The 19,016-nt window shown below is 36.5% G+C and overlaps 2 protein-coding genes across 6 annotated transcripts in view; one reads left to right on the top strand and one right to left on the bottom strand.

The window, feature by feature from the left end:
* The window catches only part of CASK (calcium/calmodulin dependent serine protein kinase), a 399,622-nt gene that overhangs the window by 151,377 nt on the left and 229,229 nt on the right, over positions 1-19,016 (bottom strand). The window lies entirely within an intron of this gene.
* On the top strand, positions 3,967-5,121 carry GPR34 (G protein-coupled receptor 34). The gene has a single exon (XM_065423829.1). It carries the CDS (start codon positions 3,985-3,987, stop codon positions 5,119-5,121), a length of 1,137 nt encoding a protein of 378 aa, XP_065279901.1. The 5' UTR covers positions 3,967-3,984.

Below are 19,016 nucleotides of genomic sequence, written 5' to 3'. Positions count from 1 at the left end.
TCCCCGCCCTGAAGGAAGGAAGGAGGCAGCATGCAGGAAACTCTATACAAGCCTGGAACCCAGCATTAGGCTGTTTCTCCCTCAGGATCCCTAGGCTTTGAGAGGGTAGTGAATGCGTGATGGGCTGGGGGGCAGCCCTGCAGTGGAGCTCTGGAGGGTAAGAGGTGCAGGTGTCTGGCCCCCTGCTTGGGCTCTGGGAGGGAGGGGGCAGAGAAACATGAACTGGTTTGTCATGGGGGTTTCTTTAACTCTCTATTTCTGGGGGAACTTTTGTGTGTCTGTATTGTTACAAACATAGTTGTTGACAGGTATTTTGAAATAAATTACCTAAATAATTGAAACTGACATGATTCTATGGTGTTATTTTGACAAATGAAATATGCAGAATTTTAAAATATTGTGTGCAGAATTTAATTGTTTGGTTCAGAATTCCCCCAGGACTATAAATTGCTCCACATGCACAATGAACCCTTGGAGCATTTTTTGCATCTCCTCACAACTGTCAAATCAATCATATTAAGGTTAGCATGTTTAACGGGATCAATGTCAAAACTACATATTGCTTTTTGGAGAATAATTTACTGCAGAAATTGAAAAACTAAAAGCTACTGATGAGCAACATCTGTATCCCTCCCCAGCCCCTTGGGTGATTTTGGGGTTTCCAGGAATGTATTGCCATATGTACTAGGACTTGCTCTCTAGTACCAAACTTCTGGAAAAGGTTAGAACTTGTATAATAAATAACTGACAGGCTTAATTAACATTAGTGCCACTGCCATTAATCTGCTTAAACCTCTGGCACACATGGAACAGATTTATTGAATAAGAGGACAGTTTGTTACACAGTCATTTCTATTGCTCCAGCTGCATTTTAATAAACTAACTATGGAGTATTTATCAGTCATCATATATGGTTACAAAGAACTTGACCTCTTGAATCGGGAAGAGTTGCTACACAACCTCCCAATATGTAAGGCTGAACACACTATGGATGAGTACAACTATGGAAGAATCTACTTTGGCCAAAAACACATAAGGACTAATTACATGGACATTATTTTATATTGGAGGCTCTCTTTGATGAAGCTCAACAATTTCTACTACAATAAAATATTCTGTTTAATTCAGGATATTAAAAGAAAAACACATGGTAGAAAACACCTTCTTCCATATCCCAGTCAACAATACTTCTCCAAGGAGTATCACCCTACATTTCCCAATCCCTTATCCCTGGGATGTGTTTCTATATCAGTATATGGTTTAGTTCTGTTAAGAAATAGTATAAGCTATATTACAGCTTATTCACAACAACCTTCCTGTGCAACTAAAAAAACCCATTAAACCAAATGAGGCTCTATGCTACCTTTGTGGTTTCCCAGTTCTGGAATCAGTGAAGGCCACAAAACATCTTAGAGCAGCTTCAGGGATGTTCTAAGTTGTGCCTGGCTGCCCATGGTCCCAAGAGGGCTGCTTTAGGAGCTGGGGATTGCTGGAGTGCAATGATACTGCAGACATGCCCTCTTATCCCTGGCTACAAAAACCATGTGTTGGAAGAATCTCCAGATAGCTTGTTAAATGACCATTTAAGCCTTTTGGCATTGGAGCAGCAAAAAGGAGCCATATTGGCACAGAACCTGAAGCACACACTCAAAATTCCTATGAACTGTTTTGTATAAAACTCAAACTCTTAAGAAAAAAATAGTAGCCCCGATAAGAAGATATAGCTTCCTAATTAACCTAATTGAAAGCTGAAGATTCCAGAGGCAGCTCTTGACTCCCACCCAAATCAAATTATGGATGTGGTATTGTAGTTTTTGATTATCAGAATTTTGGAGGCAGATACATCCAAGCCAACAGCACCTTAATTATTTTTCCAAAAGGAAACCATCAAAAGTTTCTAGACAAAAGTCAAAATGTCCACTTACTCTTGTATTGAGCCTTGGACAAAACAATATATACAGAAAAACTGACTAAGATTCAGCAAAAAACAAAACTACTATTTTAAAACGAGACTCAATTTTATAAGCTGTAAAAACCTTTAAAAAAAAAAATCTTTGCCAGAAACATCACCACAGCAACACAGGAAGTTTATCTAGCTGACTGGGCTGATTCTGATCACAGAGAAGCTTTTTCTATAGCTTTCTAATAAGACATGCACATTATCTTCCTCTTTCCTTTTAAAGTGTTTTAGAAAACAGTCAGCAGAAGAGGTCCGTAAGTAATAAACATGTGAGTATTTCCCTTTTAATTAAAGATATGCTAAATCAAATTTCAGATGAAATATAGATTATAAAGGTACTACTGACCATTCAGGAACTTAAAACATTTAGTTACAAGCCTCAAAATTTAAGTAAATTATGTCTGATTTGGTATCTGTGATAGTATTTGTCTTGGCAGATGAAAAGATTGCAATACTTATATAACTTAATATTCACTTCTCTATTTTGCTTAAAAACTAAACTATATAAATCATAGTATCAAGGTTCCTCCCTCCCCATTAACAGAGCTTAAAGTAGCAAAGTGGAAGATAGTACTGAAAAGTACAATTGCAATAAACATGCTCTCTATTAGATCAAACCTACTTCTTTTACAATAGTTTGTGGCCTAAGTAATACAGTATGACAATATTGTAGACATATAATAAGATGACAATCTGTATAAGATTATTTACATAGTGTCATTTTCAGTATATTACTTACTATTGTCATAAGAACAGCCAATATGGTATACAAAAATATTTTAGATCTTAATTATTCTGAATCTTTCACGTGTACATCTTTATGCTTGTTATTAGCTCTTAGCAATATTCAAATTTTTTCTTCTGTATTATATTGTTGCCATCTGCACTGTTAAAATTGTATCCCATACTCAATTACACTCTACATTTTAAAGAGTTAATACATAGATGAAAGTTTACTGTAAGATGGAATTTGGGATACTTCCCCCTCCCCCCACCATTACCCCCCAAAATCTGTTGTTCTGTTAGAGTGATAAGAGTACAAACAAGTGTAAAACTGTGAGTTTATCAAAACCAAAGATCTGGCTTAGAAAAACAAACTCTAAACTCAATGAAGCTGTCATTTACTTTGCAACCCAGTATTTTAATTTCCATATTTTGACAGATGCTCTTATGCAAAAAAACAAAAACAAACAAAAAAAAAAGAACCCATTAGCACTCAAATAAATTAATGTCAAAAGAGAGACTTAACAGACTAAATAGTGTCATCAGCAAAATATGTAGAATATTGAAATACATATACAAATCAAGTACAAAAGTGAAGAAATCAGTCAATTACTTATCTGATCAAATGTACATCATTCTATTATTTTCATTGCTGTTTTGCCCCTTCAGGATAACACTTATTTTAGACATTTCTATTAAAAATATCTTTTTTTTAACTCTAATGTGAAGCCAAGGCTGAGTCTCTGTCTTCTGGTATTATTGTGGTTTCCTGTCCTCCTCCCCCCCCCCCCCCCCCACAACTCAAAGTTAGAGATGGTGTGAAAATAACTCAGCACTCCATGGAACAAATATAAATATACACAACAAAATAAAAAATTGTAAGTATAATTTGTCTTGCCTCTCCCTCACAGAAAATGTTTTTCAAACAACATACAAAAAGAGTTATATTTTAAAAAGTAATTACAACATAACTATAAATGAATTTTTGCACGAGTTTTCTTTCAGCATCTGCTTTTGCACACTCAGTGGAAGTGTGAAAAGAAGAGGCTATAACATACAAGTGCCTCAATAATTTTGAAATCTGGTTGAAAGTTCTTCTGCACAACTGATGGTACTTAATAAATTATAGATAGTTGTATTTGCTACTATTGTTGCTGCCTTTAAACATCTACAAATAATTTGATTTCAGACTGTACCTATGACAAAGTAACTTGACATACAAAATTAATACCACAGTGAACAACTCTTATGTATTTCCCTTTGCATCCTTATAGGCCAGTGTAAGAAAGCTCGAACAGACGATGGAGACAACTTCACCTGAGTTCCTGAACTCTTCTTCATACAAGGAAGTCTTCTGGAGTTACCAAACTGAGCTAACCAGAAACTTCTCTTCGGAAGCCCCAAATGATACGGTCTGTCTCATAAATGAAGGCTCCTTGTCTCTTGTTTTCATCATTTTTTACTCCATTATTTTTGTCATTGGATTGGTTGGCAATATTATAGCCTTGTTTGCTTTTTTCTACATTAATCACAAAAGAAATTCTATCCAGATTTACCTGCTTAACGTAGCCATTGCAGACCTTCTACTGATCTTCTGCCTCCCCTTCCGTATACTATATCATATTAACAAAAACACATGGATGTTGGGATTGATTTTCTGCAAGATTGTAGGAACCCTATTTTATATGAACATGTACATTAGCATCATACTGCTGGGATTAATTAGCGTGGATCGTTATGTAAAAATTAACAAGTCTATACGACGTCCAAAAATGTTAACAGCTACACGAAGCAGATATATCTGTTGCATATTGTGGACAATTGCAATAATAGGATTCATAGTGACAGTTGCTCAGTCTGCTAAGAGGGAAGAATACAATTCGACTCTGTGCTTCCATTACAGAGATAAACAGAATGCAAAAATGGAGGCAATTTTAAACTATATTCTTGCTATAATCTTTTGGATAGTTTTCTTTCTACTAATACTTTCATATATTAAAATTGCGGAGAACCTTCTGAAAATTTCCAAGAAAAGAGCAGATTTTCCCAATGCTGGAAAGTACAGCACCACGGCAAGAAATTCCTTCATTGTACTTATTATTTTCACCCTGTGTTTTGTACCATTTCACACATTCCGATTTGTCTACATTACATCACAATTACAACACACATCTTGTAACTGGAAGGAGATAATTCACAAATGCAATGAGATAATGCTTTTATTTTCAGCTTTCAACAGCTGTTTAGATCCAGTTATGTATTTCCTAATGTCCAGCAGTGTTCGTAAGACTGTATTCCGACTTATTTGTAGAACACTTCATGGGGACTCAAGTGTGAGTGATAGTATTTCAGAAATGAAACCTGGGCAATCTCGTCATGATACTGCAACTACCATTACCCCCCATTCAAGCTTTTTAAAGAAAAATTCCCTCATCTGATTGCTTAAATATAATGGACAATTGCTTCCCGAAAAGAAAAGCAGATAATCTACTAGATAAGCTAGATAATTGACACTGGATGTACATGTGTATAGGAATGTACAACAATACACAGCTGGTAATACTGCCTCAAGAAAAGCCTTTCCCCCCTCCTTTCCTTCCTTTTTTACAAGTATGGGAGGTCATACTTCAACTTCTTAAACAAATTAAAAATGATTTTTGGTGAGAAAGAGCTTAACATTTTTATTATTACAAATCAATATGAAGTTTGAAACCTTCATGTAAAGATTCATTTAAGACAGCATTCATCTAGAGCACTTTCTTTCAGGGGCAAATTTTCAAAATGTGACCTTGATGTGTGCGCAAGAAGCTTTACACACATAAATACTTGGTACACATTTATTAGCACTACTAGCTATGCACATATGATGGGCTGAATTTTTCACAAGTAAATCTTTATCTGTATCTAATTCAAACCAACTACGAAACTGATGTATTACAGATTTTATAAATCCGTCTTTGAAAAAAATATATTTTAGAAGCCTTCAAAAATAAATCAGCATCTTAACTGCATTTATTAAACTAACTCTTTCAGCAAAATGTATCATAATCTATTATGAATGTGGCTTACACAGAAGGTAAAAAACAAGACAATTATTAGTTCATTTATTGGAAAAAATGTGCTTTATATTTTGTTTATTAAGCAAAATTAGAATATTCAATTACTGATTTTGAAATCCTCTAACAAGCCTTCCAGAACCTTCATTATGTTAAACACCAATCTTAACTCAGGGGGGAAAAAAGTGAAAATACAGGAAAGTAGGCAATTCACATTTTGAGGTGGCAGCGGCAGGGGATGAGGGGGATTATCCAAGATTTGTTTCAAAATTCTATTGACAAATCTAATGATTTCAAAACGTACATATATGCCAAAATCTCAACAAGGATAAGAAATTCATAACGAAAGACAGTTACAAAAACTGTAAACACAAAATTAAGCTATTGTGCATGTAGGAGGATTTGAAATGAGCAGTGTTTTGTCAGTTCTGGTCTCTGTTCAATCCCAATCACCTACGTTTTGAGGTTAATATCTATCTACTTGTATATTTCCAAAAACATTTATTTCAAATATAATACACCTATGGCAGAGACCATGTCTTTTTACATGACTAAAGTATCACACTCACCAATGATGTTATGCAAATAATAATAAAATATTAAATGTGGACTGTATAGCCCAATTCAAGATTAAAACCAAGCAGATTTATGCAGTTAGTGTGTGTAGGCTGAGTAAAATTTTTAACAAAGTTAAACTAGCCTTGATGACTAGGGAGTGAGGGAGGGAGGGAGCTGGACTAAGAATGGAACTTGAATCTCTAATGTGATAGGCCACAATGCTGGCCAGGCCTGAATTTTGTTTTAAACTCTACAATAAAGGATCTAATCCTTTAAAATTTGAGTAACTTTATTCAAGTGAGTAGTTGTATTGAAGTTGATGAAAACGCTCATGTGACTGCTCACTACATCTTTGCAAGACTGGGTCCTAAGGCATCATGTTGCATGTCTAAACTTGCATGTTTTCAATACTGGGGAAAATCCTGCTTCTGGTCAATGGCAAAACTCCTATTGACCTCAATGGAACCAAGATTTCACACACCGTTTCTTTCACATTTTGGACATCATTTTAGTGTAGTTTTTCTGTGAATCTATTATTGTTCAGGTTTGGATATAATTGTGTTCACTAAACCACAATTACTGGTAACCGTATATTATTATATTTCAAAACTGTGGGTATCTTTTGTATCTTCTTTAGAAATAATTCTTATAATTTTAAGTTTTACTTACAGTCTCAGCATTTGCATTTTTCTTGAATATTTTAATACATACAAATAATATTTAAGATTGATTTTTAGCGTAGTTCCTGAGTGATTCTTATAGCAATTTCTAATCTGCTTTTCAGAAATAATGTCAAAGCTGGCAGACAATCATATCTCACAGTTATGTCTTTGTCCATAAACCAGCAGGTCATATGGTCTCTTTGCTGTTTCCACACTCTAGCCTATGAGCCCACAAGAAACTGCATCCTTCTCTCTCGAGCACTCACAAATCAAACTGCTTATACATTTCTATTTCTTTTCAACCAGAACTAGCCAACAGAAACTACAAATGAAATGAAAAGCAAAAATAAAATGTTCAGTTAAGTACAGGTTGAAAGTAGGTTGAATATCCCTACTCACTAGGCATGGAGGGAACTGAACAAAGAAAGAAGAAAAGACATTCAATTTAATTTTTTTTTAAAAAATACATTAATTTAAACCTAGAAACCTCATTCAAAGGTTACCATCTATAGAAACAGTGTTATCATAATGGTACGTTCTGGGATATCTTCAGTGAACCAAATAGTAGCATGAGAATTCACAAAGTTTCAATTTGTTCTGCATGTCACCTTTGGGGAGAGCCAAAATCAAGTGGAAAAGTGCTCGATTATAGAAAAACCTGCTTTACATTTGTTTTCGTAAAGCCATCATCATTAATTTTGTTATTGTTATATTTTACAAAATATTGTTTTGTAAAAAAGCAAGTAATCACTCTGCAATCAGGACAACATGAAAAATATTATTCATTTTTGAAGCTATAAGAGCAAGATTTGAGCCTATCAGATGTAATGGTGGGCTTTTTTGTTTTAATAATGTGTGTGTGATTTACTTGTGAAACATACTGCTCTGGAGACTGACATTGAGCATATATAGGACAGGTACAGAACAGACAGCAGAAATTAAACTTTTCCAAATTGTCCTACCAAATTTTAATGCTAACCTCACCTTTGTGAGGCGGAGATGATTCAATCTTAACACAACCACTATGTTAAGATTGCCAAAAGTTCCAATAAGTGCTATTTTATTTGTGACTTTTCTGATGTACAAATTTGTATACTGGGATCTGATCTGAGACCACGAATGTATTTCAATCAGGCCATTAAATACAGAACTGTGTGAAAAGCTGATTTTTGGTTTGCTGGAAGTTCCAATAATTATGAAAAAAAAATGGTTTTAAATTCATCCAAAATCATTAAAAAAAAATTTTTCAGTGAACCATAAGTCTAAAAACAATTTTTTGGGGGGTTGAATGCAATGTTTTGTTCAACCCCAAACTAATTGTTTTGTTTCTGAGCGTTTAAAATTTTTTTTTTATTTTAATTTTTAACACAAATACATTTCAAAAAGTTATTTTGAATAAAAAAATCAAAATGTTTAGTTTAAAGAAAATGTCAAAATGATTTTTTTTTTAAGTTTTGTCCTGACTAAAACAATTTGGCAAAGTAGACAACTTTGAAATGTTTCCCTAAACCCAAATCTGCATTTTTGATCAAAAAAAGTTTTGGCCAAAAAAGTCACCCTGTTCTAATTAAAAAGCCTTCTGATAATAATGATGTTGGCCGATGTTGACCTTGGTTGGATTTTAACCAGCGATCTTGTTTAAATTTTTTCTACTATGGTGTACTGATAAATCTTGGAAACTTTAAAGTAAAGGTAAAAACACATCTGTACTTATTTCTTGATGAATAATAGTGTTTGTTGGTATTGCTTTTAAATAAAATTCCAATTGTTTTGTTTCTTCATTTTAATTGTTAAAAACTTACATTTATACAACTTTTTCATTCTAGGGGACCCCAAATTACTTTACATGCTATTACACATACACACAGAGTATGAAATGGAAGGTAGCAACTTCTAAACAAAGAGAGACAAGTTGACATTTTTAGGCAGGAAGTGTCTACCTTATCCCATTAAATCGAAAGAGAATTTCAGGTAGGCTATAAGCTTCCACTTTTTCTCTTCTGGAACTGAGTTATATCAGTTTGGATGGTACAATATCATGCCCTGCAAATCAACCTTGTGGAATAACAACAGATCCTGAAATAACATTGGACATCTGTGGAAAGTTACATCATGGTATCAAAATCACATTTCCAAATGCCTTTATATAATGATGTGTTCTGATGCAAGTTTATTCTGCTGGACAAATTTCTATACATGACAATCCAAGCAGGCAGACTGTAATTACTCAAACTGAAATTTGGCTAGGACACCAGGATTATTCCCTCTACACCTGTGAAGTGTGTCACATGATATGAGACTTGCATGACAAGTAGTTTGGACCTCTATTTTACATTTCATCCCAAAGATTGCAACCAATAATATGATTGGGCATTGTACAATACGCACTCTGCCACCCTTAATCATGCTGAGTGGTACATAGATTTCAATACAACTATTCTTGAAGTACTATTCCTCATAACTGCCAGATTGTGACACCCTCACTGATTTCAGTGGGATTCCTGCAGATGTCTCTATATACATTTTATGGGCCTCAGGCTGCTCTTCTATTGAAGTCAGTGGCAAATTTTCCATTGACTTCAATGGGTGCAACATCATGACTATGTCTTTGTCTTTCTCTAAATTTTATAAATACACATGTACTCTCACACTATATACATTACACACACACTGAAGATAAGTAAGGAAACATTTGTGTGTATTCCACTTTGGACCTGTCAAACTTGACAAATCCTTTAATAGCTTAGCTATTCTAAAACATATTGAAAGACCAATCTTAAGCAAAGTATTTTCAAAATTTAAGGAATAAAGACCAGGCTTGAGTTATCAGCATATAAAAATGTTTCTGGCTCTAGTAAACAACTTTTGTTTTCATACTCAATGTAATTACACTCCTAGTTTTAACTTGTAAATTGGTATATTTTCTGGGAGGAGAATATGGGAGAAGTGAAATGTTAATTATTCTGGTGATTCAATAGTATATTTAAGAGTTGAAGTGAAGAACTAACTTCCCCTAAACAACAGTGAATTTAGTCTTGATACCCCCCAAAAGGAAAAGCAGCACTGTTTTCAGCAACAAATAGGGGCCAGATCACTCCCTGCACTGGGAAATTCCAGCAGGGACCACCTAGCCTGAGACTACCTTTGAAAATATACATAGAAAGGATGCATGTGTTGCACAGTATGGAGAGGCTCCTCAGAGAAGACACTACAGTCTCACTAGGCCAAAATTAATTTCTTGCATATTCCCTGCAGCGGTAGTGGGAACAATGTGCAACTGTTACCTGCCAGCCCTATCTCCACCCCTCACACAAATCCCTGGACCAACTGAGGGCTCGCCGTAGAGTCTGGGCAAGGGATGAAAGAACCAAAATTATAACAGGGCCACAGCACCATGTAGACAGGGCCAGATCCTAGTACAGAGGACATGCATAGATATCAGAAGGAGAGGAGGGCTCTTTAATTCCCAGAGCACCGGAACCAGAGCATCACCATCAGAAAATTGAGTACCTTCTCTGTCTCTGTCTCTCTCTCCTGGCTGAGTGTAGGGAGCAACTCTGCTTGGGAGTAGGGACCAATAGCACTTGAAACTCTGCAGTGTTACTGGAAGATGAGAAATACAGTTGAACTGACCTTTTTTAAAAAAAGTTTTATTAGGGCTGTCAAGAGACTAAAAAAATTAATCACAATTAATCGCACTGTTAAACAATAATAGAATACAATTTATTTAAATATTTTTGGATATTTTTTACATTTTCAAATACATTGATTTCAATTACAACACAGAATACAAAGTGTACCGTGCTCACTTTATATTTATTTATGATTACAAGTATTTGCACCGTAAAAAAACAAAAGTAGTATTTTTCAATTCACCTAACACAATTACTGTAGTGCAATCTCTTTATCATGAAAGCTGAATTTACAAATGTAGAATTATGTACAAAAAAAACTTGCATTCAAAAATAAAATTTAGAGCCTGCAAGTCCACAGAGTCCTACTTCTTGTTCAGCCAATCGCTCAAACATGTTTGTTTACATTTGCAGGAGATAATGCTGTCCACTTCTTGTTTACAATGTCACCTGAGAGTGAGAACAGGCATTCTCATGGCACTTGTAGCCTTCGTCACAAGATATTTGCGTGCCACATGCGCTAAAGATTCATATGTCCCTTCATGCTTCAACCACCATTCCAGGGGCCATACGCCCATGCTGATGACGAGTTCTGCTCAAAAACAATCCAAAGCAGTGCAGATCGACACCTGTTCATTTTCATTATCTGAGTCAGATGCCACCAGCAGAAGGTTGATTTTCTGTTTTGGTGGTTTGGGTTCTGTAGTTTCCGCACCAGAGTGTTGCTCTTTTAAGACTTCTGAAAGCATGCTCCACACCTCGTCCCTCTCAGATTTTGGATGGCACTTCAGATTCTTAAACCTTGGGTCAAGTGCTGTAGCTATCTTTAGAAATCTCACATTGGTAACTTCTTTGCGTTTTGTCAAATCTGCAGTGAAAGTGTTCTTAAAATGAACAACATGTGCTGGGTCATCATCCGAGATGGCAAATATATGGCAGAATGCGAGTAAAACAGCAGGGGACATACAATTCTCCCCCAAAGAGTTCAGTCACAAATTTAATTAACACTTTTTTTTTTAAACGAGCGTCCTCTGGAATGGTGGCCGAAGCATGAAGGTGCATACGAATGTTTAGCATATCTGGCATGTAAATACCTTGCAATGCCGGCTACAAAAGTGCCATGCAAATGCCTGTCCTGACTTTCTGGTAACATTGTAAATAAGAAGAGGGCAGCATTATCTCCTGTTAAATGTAAACAAACTTGTTTGTCTCAGCAATTGGCTGAATAAGAAGTAGGACTGAGTGAACTTGTAGGCTCTGAAGTTTTACATTGTTTTGTTTTTGAGTACAGTTATGTAACAAAAAACATCTACATATGTAATTTACACTTTCATGATAAAGAGATTGCACTACAGTACTTGTTTATCATTTTTACAGTGAAAATATTTGTAATAAAAATATTTTGATTTCAACTACTATATATATATATATATACACAATATACATGAAATACAATATATATGAAAATGTAGGAAAACATCCAACGTATTTAATAAATTTCAATTGGTATTCTATTTCACAGTGCTATTAAAACTGCAATTAATCGACAGCACTAAGTTTTATTTTTAAACAACAAGTCAAGAGTCGGTTATAATACTGAGCTTTAACAATCTTAATGAGAGTGATGTAAGCAATGCCACAACATATTACTGCCTGTGTTGTCTTTTGTAATCATTCTGCGTCCTCTTCAAAATTCTATCGTGATATTGGCACTTTGTCACTTCTGACTCCAGTTAAAAATAAAGCTGGCACTTTATAGCATTATCCGGCAACAGAGCTTTAATTTAAGTCTTCATATTTTAACAAAAGGAGAAAAATATACTGTGGCATGATACTCCATATTCTTCATAGAAATATTATGATGATATGAATATGGTCTAAGATATATTTTATGCAAGGTGGGTCTTGTAAGATATTATTGGAAAGGTTATAATTTACTGAATGAGATTCTCCAATTTGTATGCATGCATCATTTCTGTGTCTGGAGTTAGGAATATTAACTATGTAACAATTACAACTGTGTGTATACTTGGGAAATGTCCACCAGACAATAAGCAATCAGCCTTGATGGGTCAACAGAAAAAGACAGTCTTTAAAGGTGTGGATCTCCCATCTTCCTTGAGTTCCTTCCTGTGGACACTGCAAATACAGTAACTCCTCACTTAAAGTCGTCCCGGTTAACATTGTTACGTTGCTGATCAATTAGGGAACATGCTCGTTTAAAGTTGTGCAATGCTCCCTTCTAATGTCTTTTGGCAGCCGCCTGCTTTGTCCACTGCTTGCAGGAAGAGTAGCCCGTTGCAGCTAGCTGGTGGGGGCTTGGAACCAGGGTGGACCGGCAGCCCCCCTATCAGCTCCTCACTCCCCTAAGTTCCCTGTGCTGCAGCTGCCCAGCAGGCTATCAATTGCTGGCAGTTCAGCTGTCCCTCCCCTCACTGCCATGTGCTGCTTCTGCCCTCTGCCTTAGAGCTGCTCCCAGAGACTCCTGCATGCTATCCAGGGGGGCAGAAGGGGAGAAGGAGTGGGGCCTATGTCAGGGTGTCCCCCTCTCCCTTGCTCCTGCACCCCGCTTACCCCTTCTCCACATAGAGCAAGGAGGGGACACAGATGGAGAGAGCGAGCGAGCTTGGGGCAGCAGCTGCTGTCTCAACTTCCTGATCCACTTAAAAAAAGACAATGTACTTAAGAGTGGGTCAGCTTATTTAAAGGGCCAGTGTGCATCTCTTTCTCTCTCTCCCACACACAAGATGTGTGTACGTCTCTGTCTGCTATGCTGTCTCCCCTCCCTCGTGTTCATGCTGTCTTGTGTGAGAGGCTACATTAACAACAACGTGTTAACACTTGAGGGCTCAGCTGAGTGCTAGTTCATCATTTAGCAGCAAGGCATTCCCTGGGAAATATCCCTCCCTCTTCCACCCTCTAACTTCACCACCTCAACCAAGCTTCACAATCGTCATAGCTGTGAACAGTATTAAATTGTTTTTTTAAAACGTATACTGTGTGTATATCTATATAACATATAGTTTTTTGTCTATTGAAAAAAATTTCCCTGGAACCTAATCCCCATTTACATTAATTCTTATGGGGAAAATGGATTCGCTTAACATCGTTTCGCTTAAAGTCGCATTTTTCAGGAACATAACTACAATGTTAAGTGAGGAGTTACTGTAAACTTGCTTCAACACTGCAAGATCAAGTGATAATATCACCTAATGCAAAATACCACCTTGGTCACTGCTGGTACTTTTCCACTGGAAACAAAGGCTTCCTGCCTTATGTAAATTCTATTTAAGGCTGGGAAGCAAGGCAATCAGGACTCTCCCTTCACTACGTTCCCACCCAAGAAGAAAGACTGCTAAACGTACCTGAAGAGAGAAGGACAGAAGTCTAGTCTGTAAGAGAAATAACGAACTCTATGCTACAGAAACTCTGCATCCTACCTAAGTCAACATTTAGGGTGATGAATTACATTTTGTAACCTGTTTCTTTAGTGAATCAAGCTTAGTTTGTGTGTTTTATTTGCCTAGTGATCTGCTTTGTTCTGTTTGCTATCCTTATAATCACTTAAAATTTGCCTTTTGTAGTTAATAAACATATTTCTTGATTATAACATAACCCAGCTTGTGCAATTCATATCTGGGGGAGGGGAGGAGAAGCTGTGCATGTTTCTCTCCACATTGAGGGAGAGGGCGATTTTTATGAGCTTGCGCTGTGCAGATCTTTCTATACAGTGCAAGACAATATTATTTTGGGGAAGTGCACGTGAGTGCTGGGCAATTTCCTAGCCTTTCCATAGAGAGCTGTTTGCAGCCTCTGTGTGATTCCACAGCTGGTGTGCGCGTGTGCGTGCGCGCGCGTGTGTGTTGCAAGAAGCCTAATTCAGCAAAACAGGGAGAGGGAGTCCAGGTGGTGGAGCAAGAGGGGCTCAGTGAAAACCCAGTACATCAGGCAGCATCCCAGAAGGGGTGGGGAGTCCAAACCCTCAAATATACAAACTATTCCTTCCACTAAAATTTATGGAAGGCAAAATCATCATGATTTGCAAGATCAGACAATGAAAAGTCTGATAAATTCGGAATACTTTTGCCTGAGATACTTTTCTCCGAGCTCTCCCTGTTACAGATGTGAACACTGCTGATCACTGTGGAATGAGAGTCAGCAGGGAAAGAAAGCAAGCAAGCAAAGGCAAAAAGCTGAAGTCAGCAGAATTTACCCCTTTGATTATCAGCTTCATCTTCACTGTAATACTTAAGTTTTATTTTTGCAAATGATTAAAGCGAGTAAAAAAACCACATTAATTCTTGTTTTTTCACAAAATCTACAAAAAATTCTATATGTGGGAAAAAATTTCTGGCAACTCTACCAAAAACCCTACATAGATGCATATAAAAAGAAAACAAATTCAAATTAAATTGTAATGTAACAGAATATAGTGAAAATTCTCTTCTGGGACTACCACTTCCAAATGTAGTTTAAATGTAAAAGCTGAATTCTAAAGTCAATGTTTTCATAATCAATATAAACTTTTTCCCCCCCTCCTGTTTTGCATGTTTGATAAAATGAGACCTCTGGAGGCAGCATGAAGAATTTCACTAGAATAATTTTGAAACTATTTAGTGTTAATGACCTGAATCCTAAACAAGACCAAGAACAAAATTTTAAAGCTAAGATAGACACAAAAGCATCATTGAGGAAGATTTTCAAATGTCTGATGAAAGTTATTTTACCTGTACTGTGTCTACCAGATACATGGACAGCACTGGACAGTGAACAACCTGCTTTATTTTCCTATTTGTAGTAACTACATAGCAGGTTATGAAGAGATGGCTACAATATATATCCCTGCCCATGCACTCCTGTGGACAGTAAAAATGCAACACACTTTTCTGGGATGTGCCCATCACTTTTGTATACAGTTATATTAATCAATATATTAAGTTTCACTTTTGAATTATAAAACTTAGCCAAAGCCACTGGAAATTGCAAAATTATTAATAGGCATCAATAGAACAATGTCTACACATTTCTGGTCCCAAATGAGCAAAATATTTACTCACAGACCTCACTCTATCCTCAGTCAACAAAGCACTTGACTTCAACAGGACTTAAAGAGGTATCTAAGTACTTTGCTGAAATGCCACTTCTAACAGCATTACATTCTAGACCTAGTCAGGAATTTTTTGCTGTAACTTTTTTTTGGTCAGGAAATGAAAATTTTGTCAAAATGACTGACATCAGGAAGATTTTCTCGGGGGCAGGCTGCGGAGGGGGAGAGAGAGAGAGACACACACACACACACAGATGTTCAAGGAATATTTTTTTGAAATTTCAGAAATCTTTGTGGGATAGCAAAACTGTTTCCTGCCCAGTTCACATTCATATACATAATAAAACAAACCTGCAATTTTACTACAGAATTTTTTTTTTTTAATTAAAGCATCAATAGTCACAAGGTACTACACTAACTCATACACATGCTATTCAACTGTTCTTTTGGAAGCATAATCAGAGTTGTAGCTCCACAGCAGTTAATCCATATTTGTGAGACAATAATATTAGTGGCACTATATTTACAAAATATCCTAAACTATAACCAATTTAAAACACGTTAAAATTCTTTGCCCATTTTGCATATGCTATACATCAGTGGTTCTCAAACTGGGGTCTGCAAGGGTATTCCAGGGGGTCCGCGAGTCATGTCCAGAGCCCCCAGCCCTGCTGATCAACTCCTCTCCTGCCCTCCCAGTGACTCCTGCACGCCGCGGAACAACTATTTAGTGGCATGCAGGAGGGGCTGGGAGGGAGAAGGAGCAGGGACAGGGTGCGCTCAGGGGTGGAAAGAGGTGGGGAAGAGTAGGGGTAGGGATGGAGAGGGGGAGAAGAGGTAGGGTGGGGTCTTGGGGAAGAGGTGGAGTGGGGGTGGGGCCTGGGGCTGAGTGGGGTTTGAGCACCCCAAGGAAAAGAAGAAGCCGGCTTGGGGGTCTGAAAAATTTTAAATCAAAATGGGGGTTGCTAAAGTTTGAGAACCACTGCTATATAATAATATTGCATAAAAGGTAAGAATAGACTATCAAGCCAAAGGCTATCCCTTCCACCCTGAATTTCTCTGTTTTTGTGGATTTCGGTGATGGTATTTACTGTTGGGAGTACTTTTAATTTTTTTTTTTATTCTAATAATAAAATTATCTACAATATATGAACTCAGTTAAGTAACATCAGTATTACATGTAATACAATTTGCGATTGTCTCAAACATATAACAACTTGTATCCCAGAGTCCCACCTGACTGCTCTCCATGTGGAGAATCTTCCTTCTTTGCCATTCCTGCTGCCATTAGTGTTTCAGAAAAATCAATGTGACTGTGCTCTGATTTCAATTTCCATATTCAAAGCAATTCTGTAAATGTTTTGGTTTCTTTTCACATTTTCCTTGTTTGAAAATGGAAACCATAAATACAAATACTTGCGTTTCTTCTCTACTTTTCCTTTTTCATCACCACTATTCATTTCCCAAATGTTACTGTACCTTGATTTTGGTGGCGGTGGTGGTAATAAAGCAGTAATCATTTAAACATAATACTTACAGAAACATCTGTTGGAATGTTATGAGCCAACATGAATAAATCAGACCAACTCCTCTGCAACCTATATAAATGCATATTTTAAAAAAATGTAGATGCATATTTTGCACTTGGTAGATAATATCATAACACACAGTAAGGAGCTTTTCTAATTATATACATACCTATCTACAGTATTAATGAATACCACACAGAATATTAATTCAGTTAATTTTTAAATATCAACAGCAAGTAAAAAATATTTGAAGGACTCAATCTGTATTAAGGAATAAATATTTGAAACAAACGGACAAAAAGATTTTCTCCGTAAAAAAATACCTTTACAGAAAGAAATCCATATGCTAAATTTCAGCACAGAATTCATTTTATTACAGCAGACAAACCATCTAAAAAGTCTTGCTATGCTGACAAACCTATAGTGCCACTACTGAGCACAGTTAGAATACATTAATCACAAAATCAAATGGGTGTAAAGGCAGAATATTTTTTTCCCAATGAACACAATGTTTTTAATGGCTACCCAGCTGCAGAGAAGAAAAACATGATCAAAATTACAATTAACGCATCATTCAACAACTCGGTACCAGGAAAGTTTGGAGTATCTGTGCAAGTAGTACTACACATTGGTACTAGTACTTCTCATTAGAAGGTGGTATCAGGAAATGCTGATTCTTGGTTTTTGATTCTTAAAGATTTAAAGAATACTCAACTCCACTGCTCCCACTCATTCTCTCACAATGTGATTTCCAGTACTGTGAATTAATGATTGATTCACTAATTCCTTATTTGCTTAATTTGAGCTATCATCACTTTCTGCCAATAAAAAACCAAGAGTATGTTCATAGGCTCATTTACACTGTTGAAAGCTGTAGACCTGCCTCTGGCGCGTTTGATGTTTAATGGCACCGTGTTTAAACATGGCCAAAAAAAAAAAAAAGGAAGTTGACACCGAAAACTGTTAATTTAAAGAAAATTGGACCTACGCTTACTATTATTTTGCCACAACATCCAAAGGCTTGACCAGTATGTTTAAGTTGTACAAAGACTGTGGTGGTTGTTAAATGTGGGAACATCGAACTGCAAATATCCACTGGGCTCCCATTTAAGATCAGACAAGATCACTTAATTAAAAGGTGAATATTTTCAGAGCACAAATATTTCAAAAGCTACTTGCACTCAGGAAAATGCAACTGAAGCTTCACTGAGGTGTGTGCGGGTAATGGCAAAACTCAGGAAACCTTTTACAGATGTGGACATTATTACGCAGCGTATGACTACTTCAGCTGAAACCCTTTTTGCGGAGAAGGAAGATGTTGACACCTTCAGACTTTTTTTTTGATAGAGAGAAATTTATGGAGGATTTGTTGTCCCTTAAACTGCATAACAATCCCATGACAGGTGAGGATTTGTTTAATTCTGTTCAAACTTTTTTGTCTAATGAAGGTTTAGACATGACTCAGATTGGGTCAATTACAACAGATAGTGCTCCTGCCATGATTGGTACTGAATCCCAATTTGATTTTCTATCACTGTAATCCACCTAACCGCACTTTGTGCAAAGCTTAGCTATGAGTAAGCTAATGTAATGTCAATGGTGATAAAACCTGTCAACTTCCTTCGGTCCAAGTCAGCACTACAACACAGCTCAAAAGCTTTCTTTCAGAAGTATCTGCCGATTACGATGACCTGTTGGTTCATGACATCCACTGGCTGAGCAGAGGGCAAGTACTAAGAAGGCTGTGGGAAATTCAAGTTCATGTGGAAGAATAGCTACATAAAAGTCCAGGGAAACAGGTAGAAGAGCTACACACATTTTTGAGGGATGCCACAAGCATGAACATCCT

The sequence above is a fragment of the Emys orbicularis genome, chromosome 1 (genome assembly GCF_028017835.1).
Source record: "Emys orbicularis isolate rEmyOrb1 chromosome 1, rEmyOrb1.hap1, whole genome shotgun sequence".
Taxonomy (NCBI): Eukaryota; Metazoa; Chordata; order Testudines; family Emydidae; genus Emys; species Emys orbicularis.
Note: the sequence above shows the minus strand (reverse complement) of the source record. Positions and strands in the feature narration are given on the sequence as shown.

Coding starts and splice junctions, on each gene's coding strand:
- GPR34 (XM_065423829.1), top strand. CDS start 3,985: ATGGAGACAACTTCACCTGAGTTCCTGAACTCTTCTTCATACAAGGAA.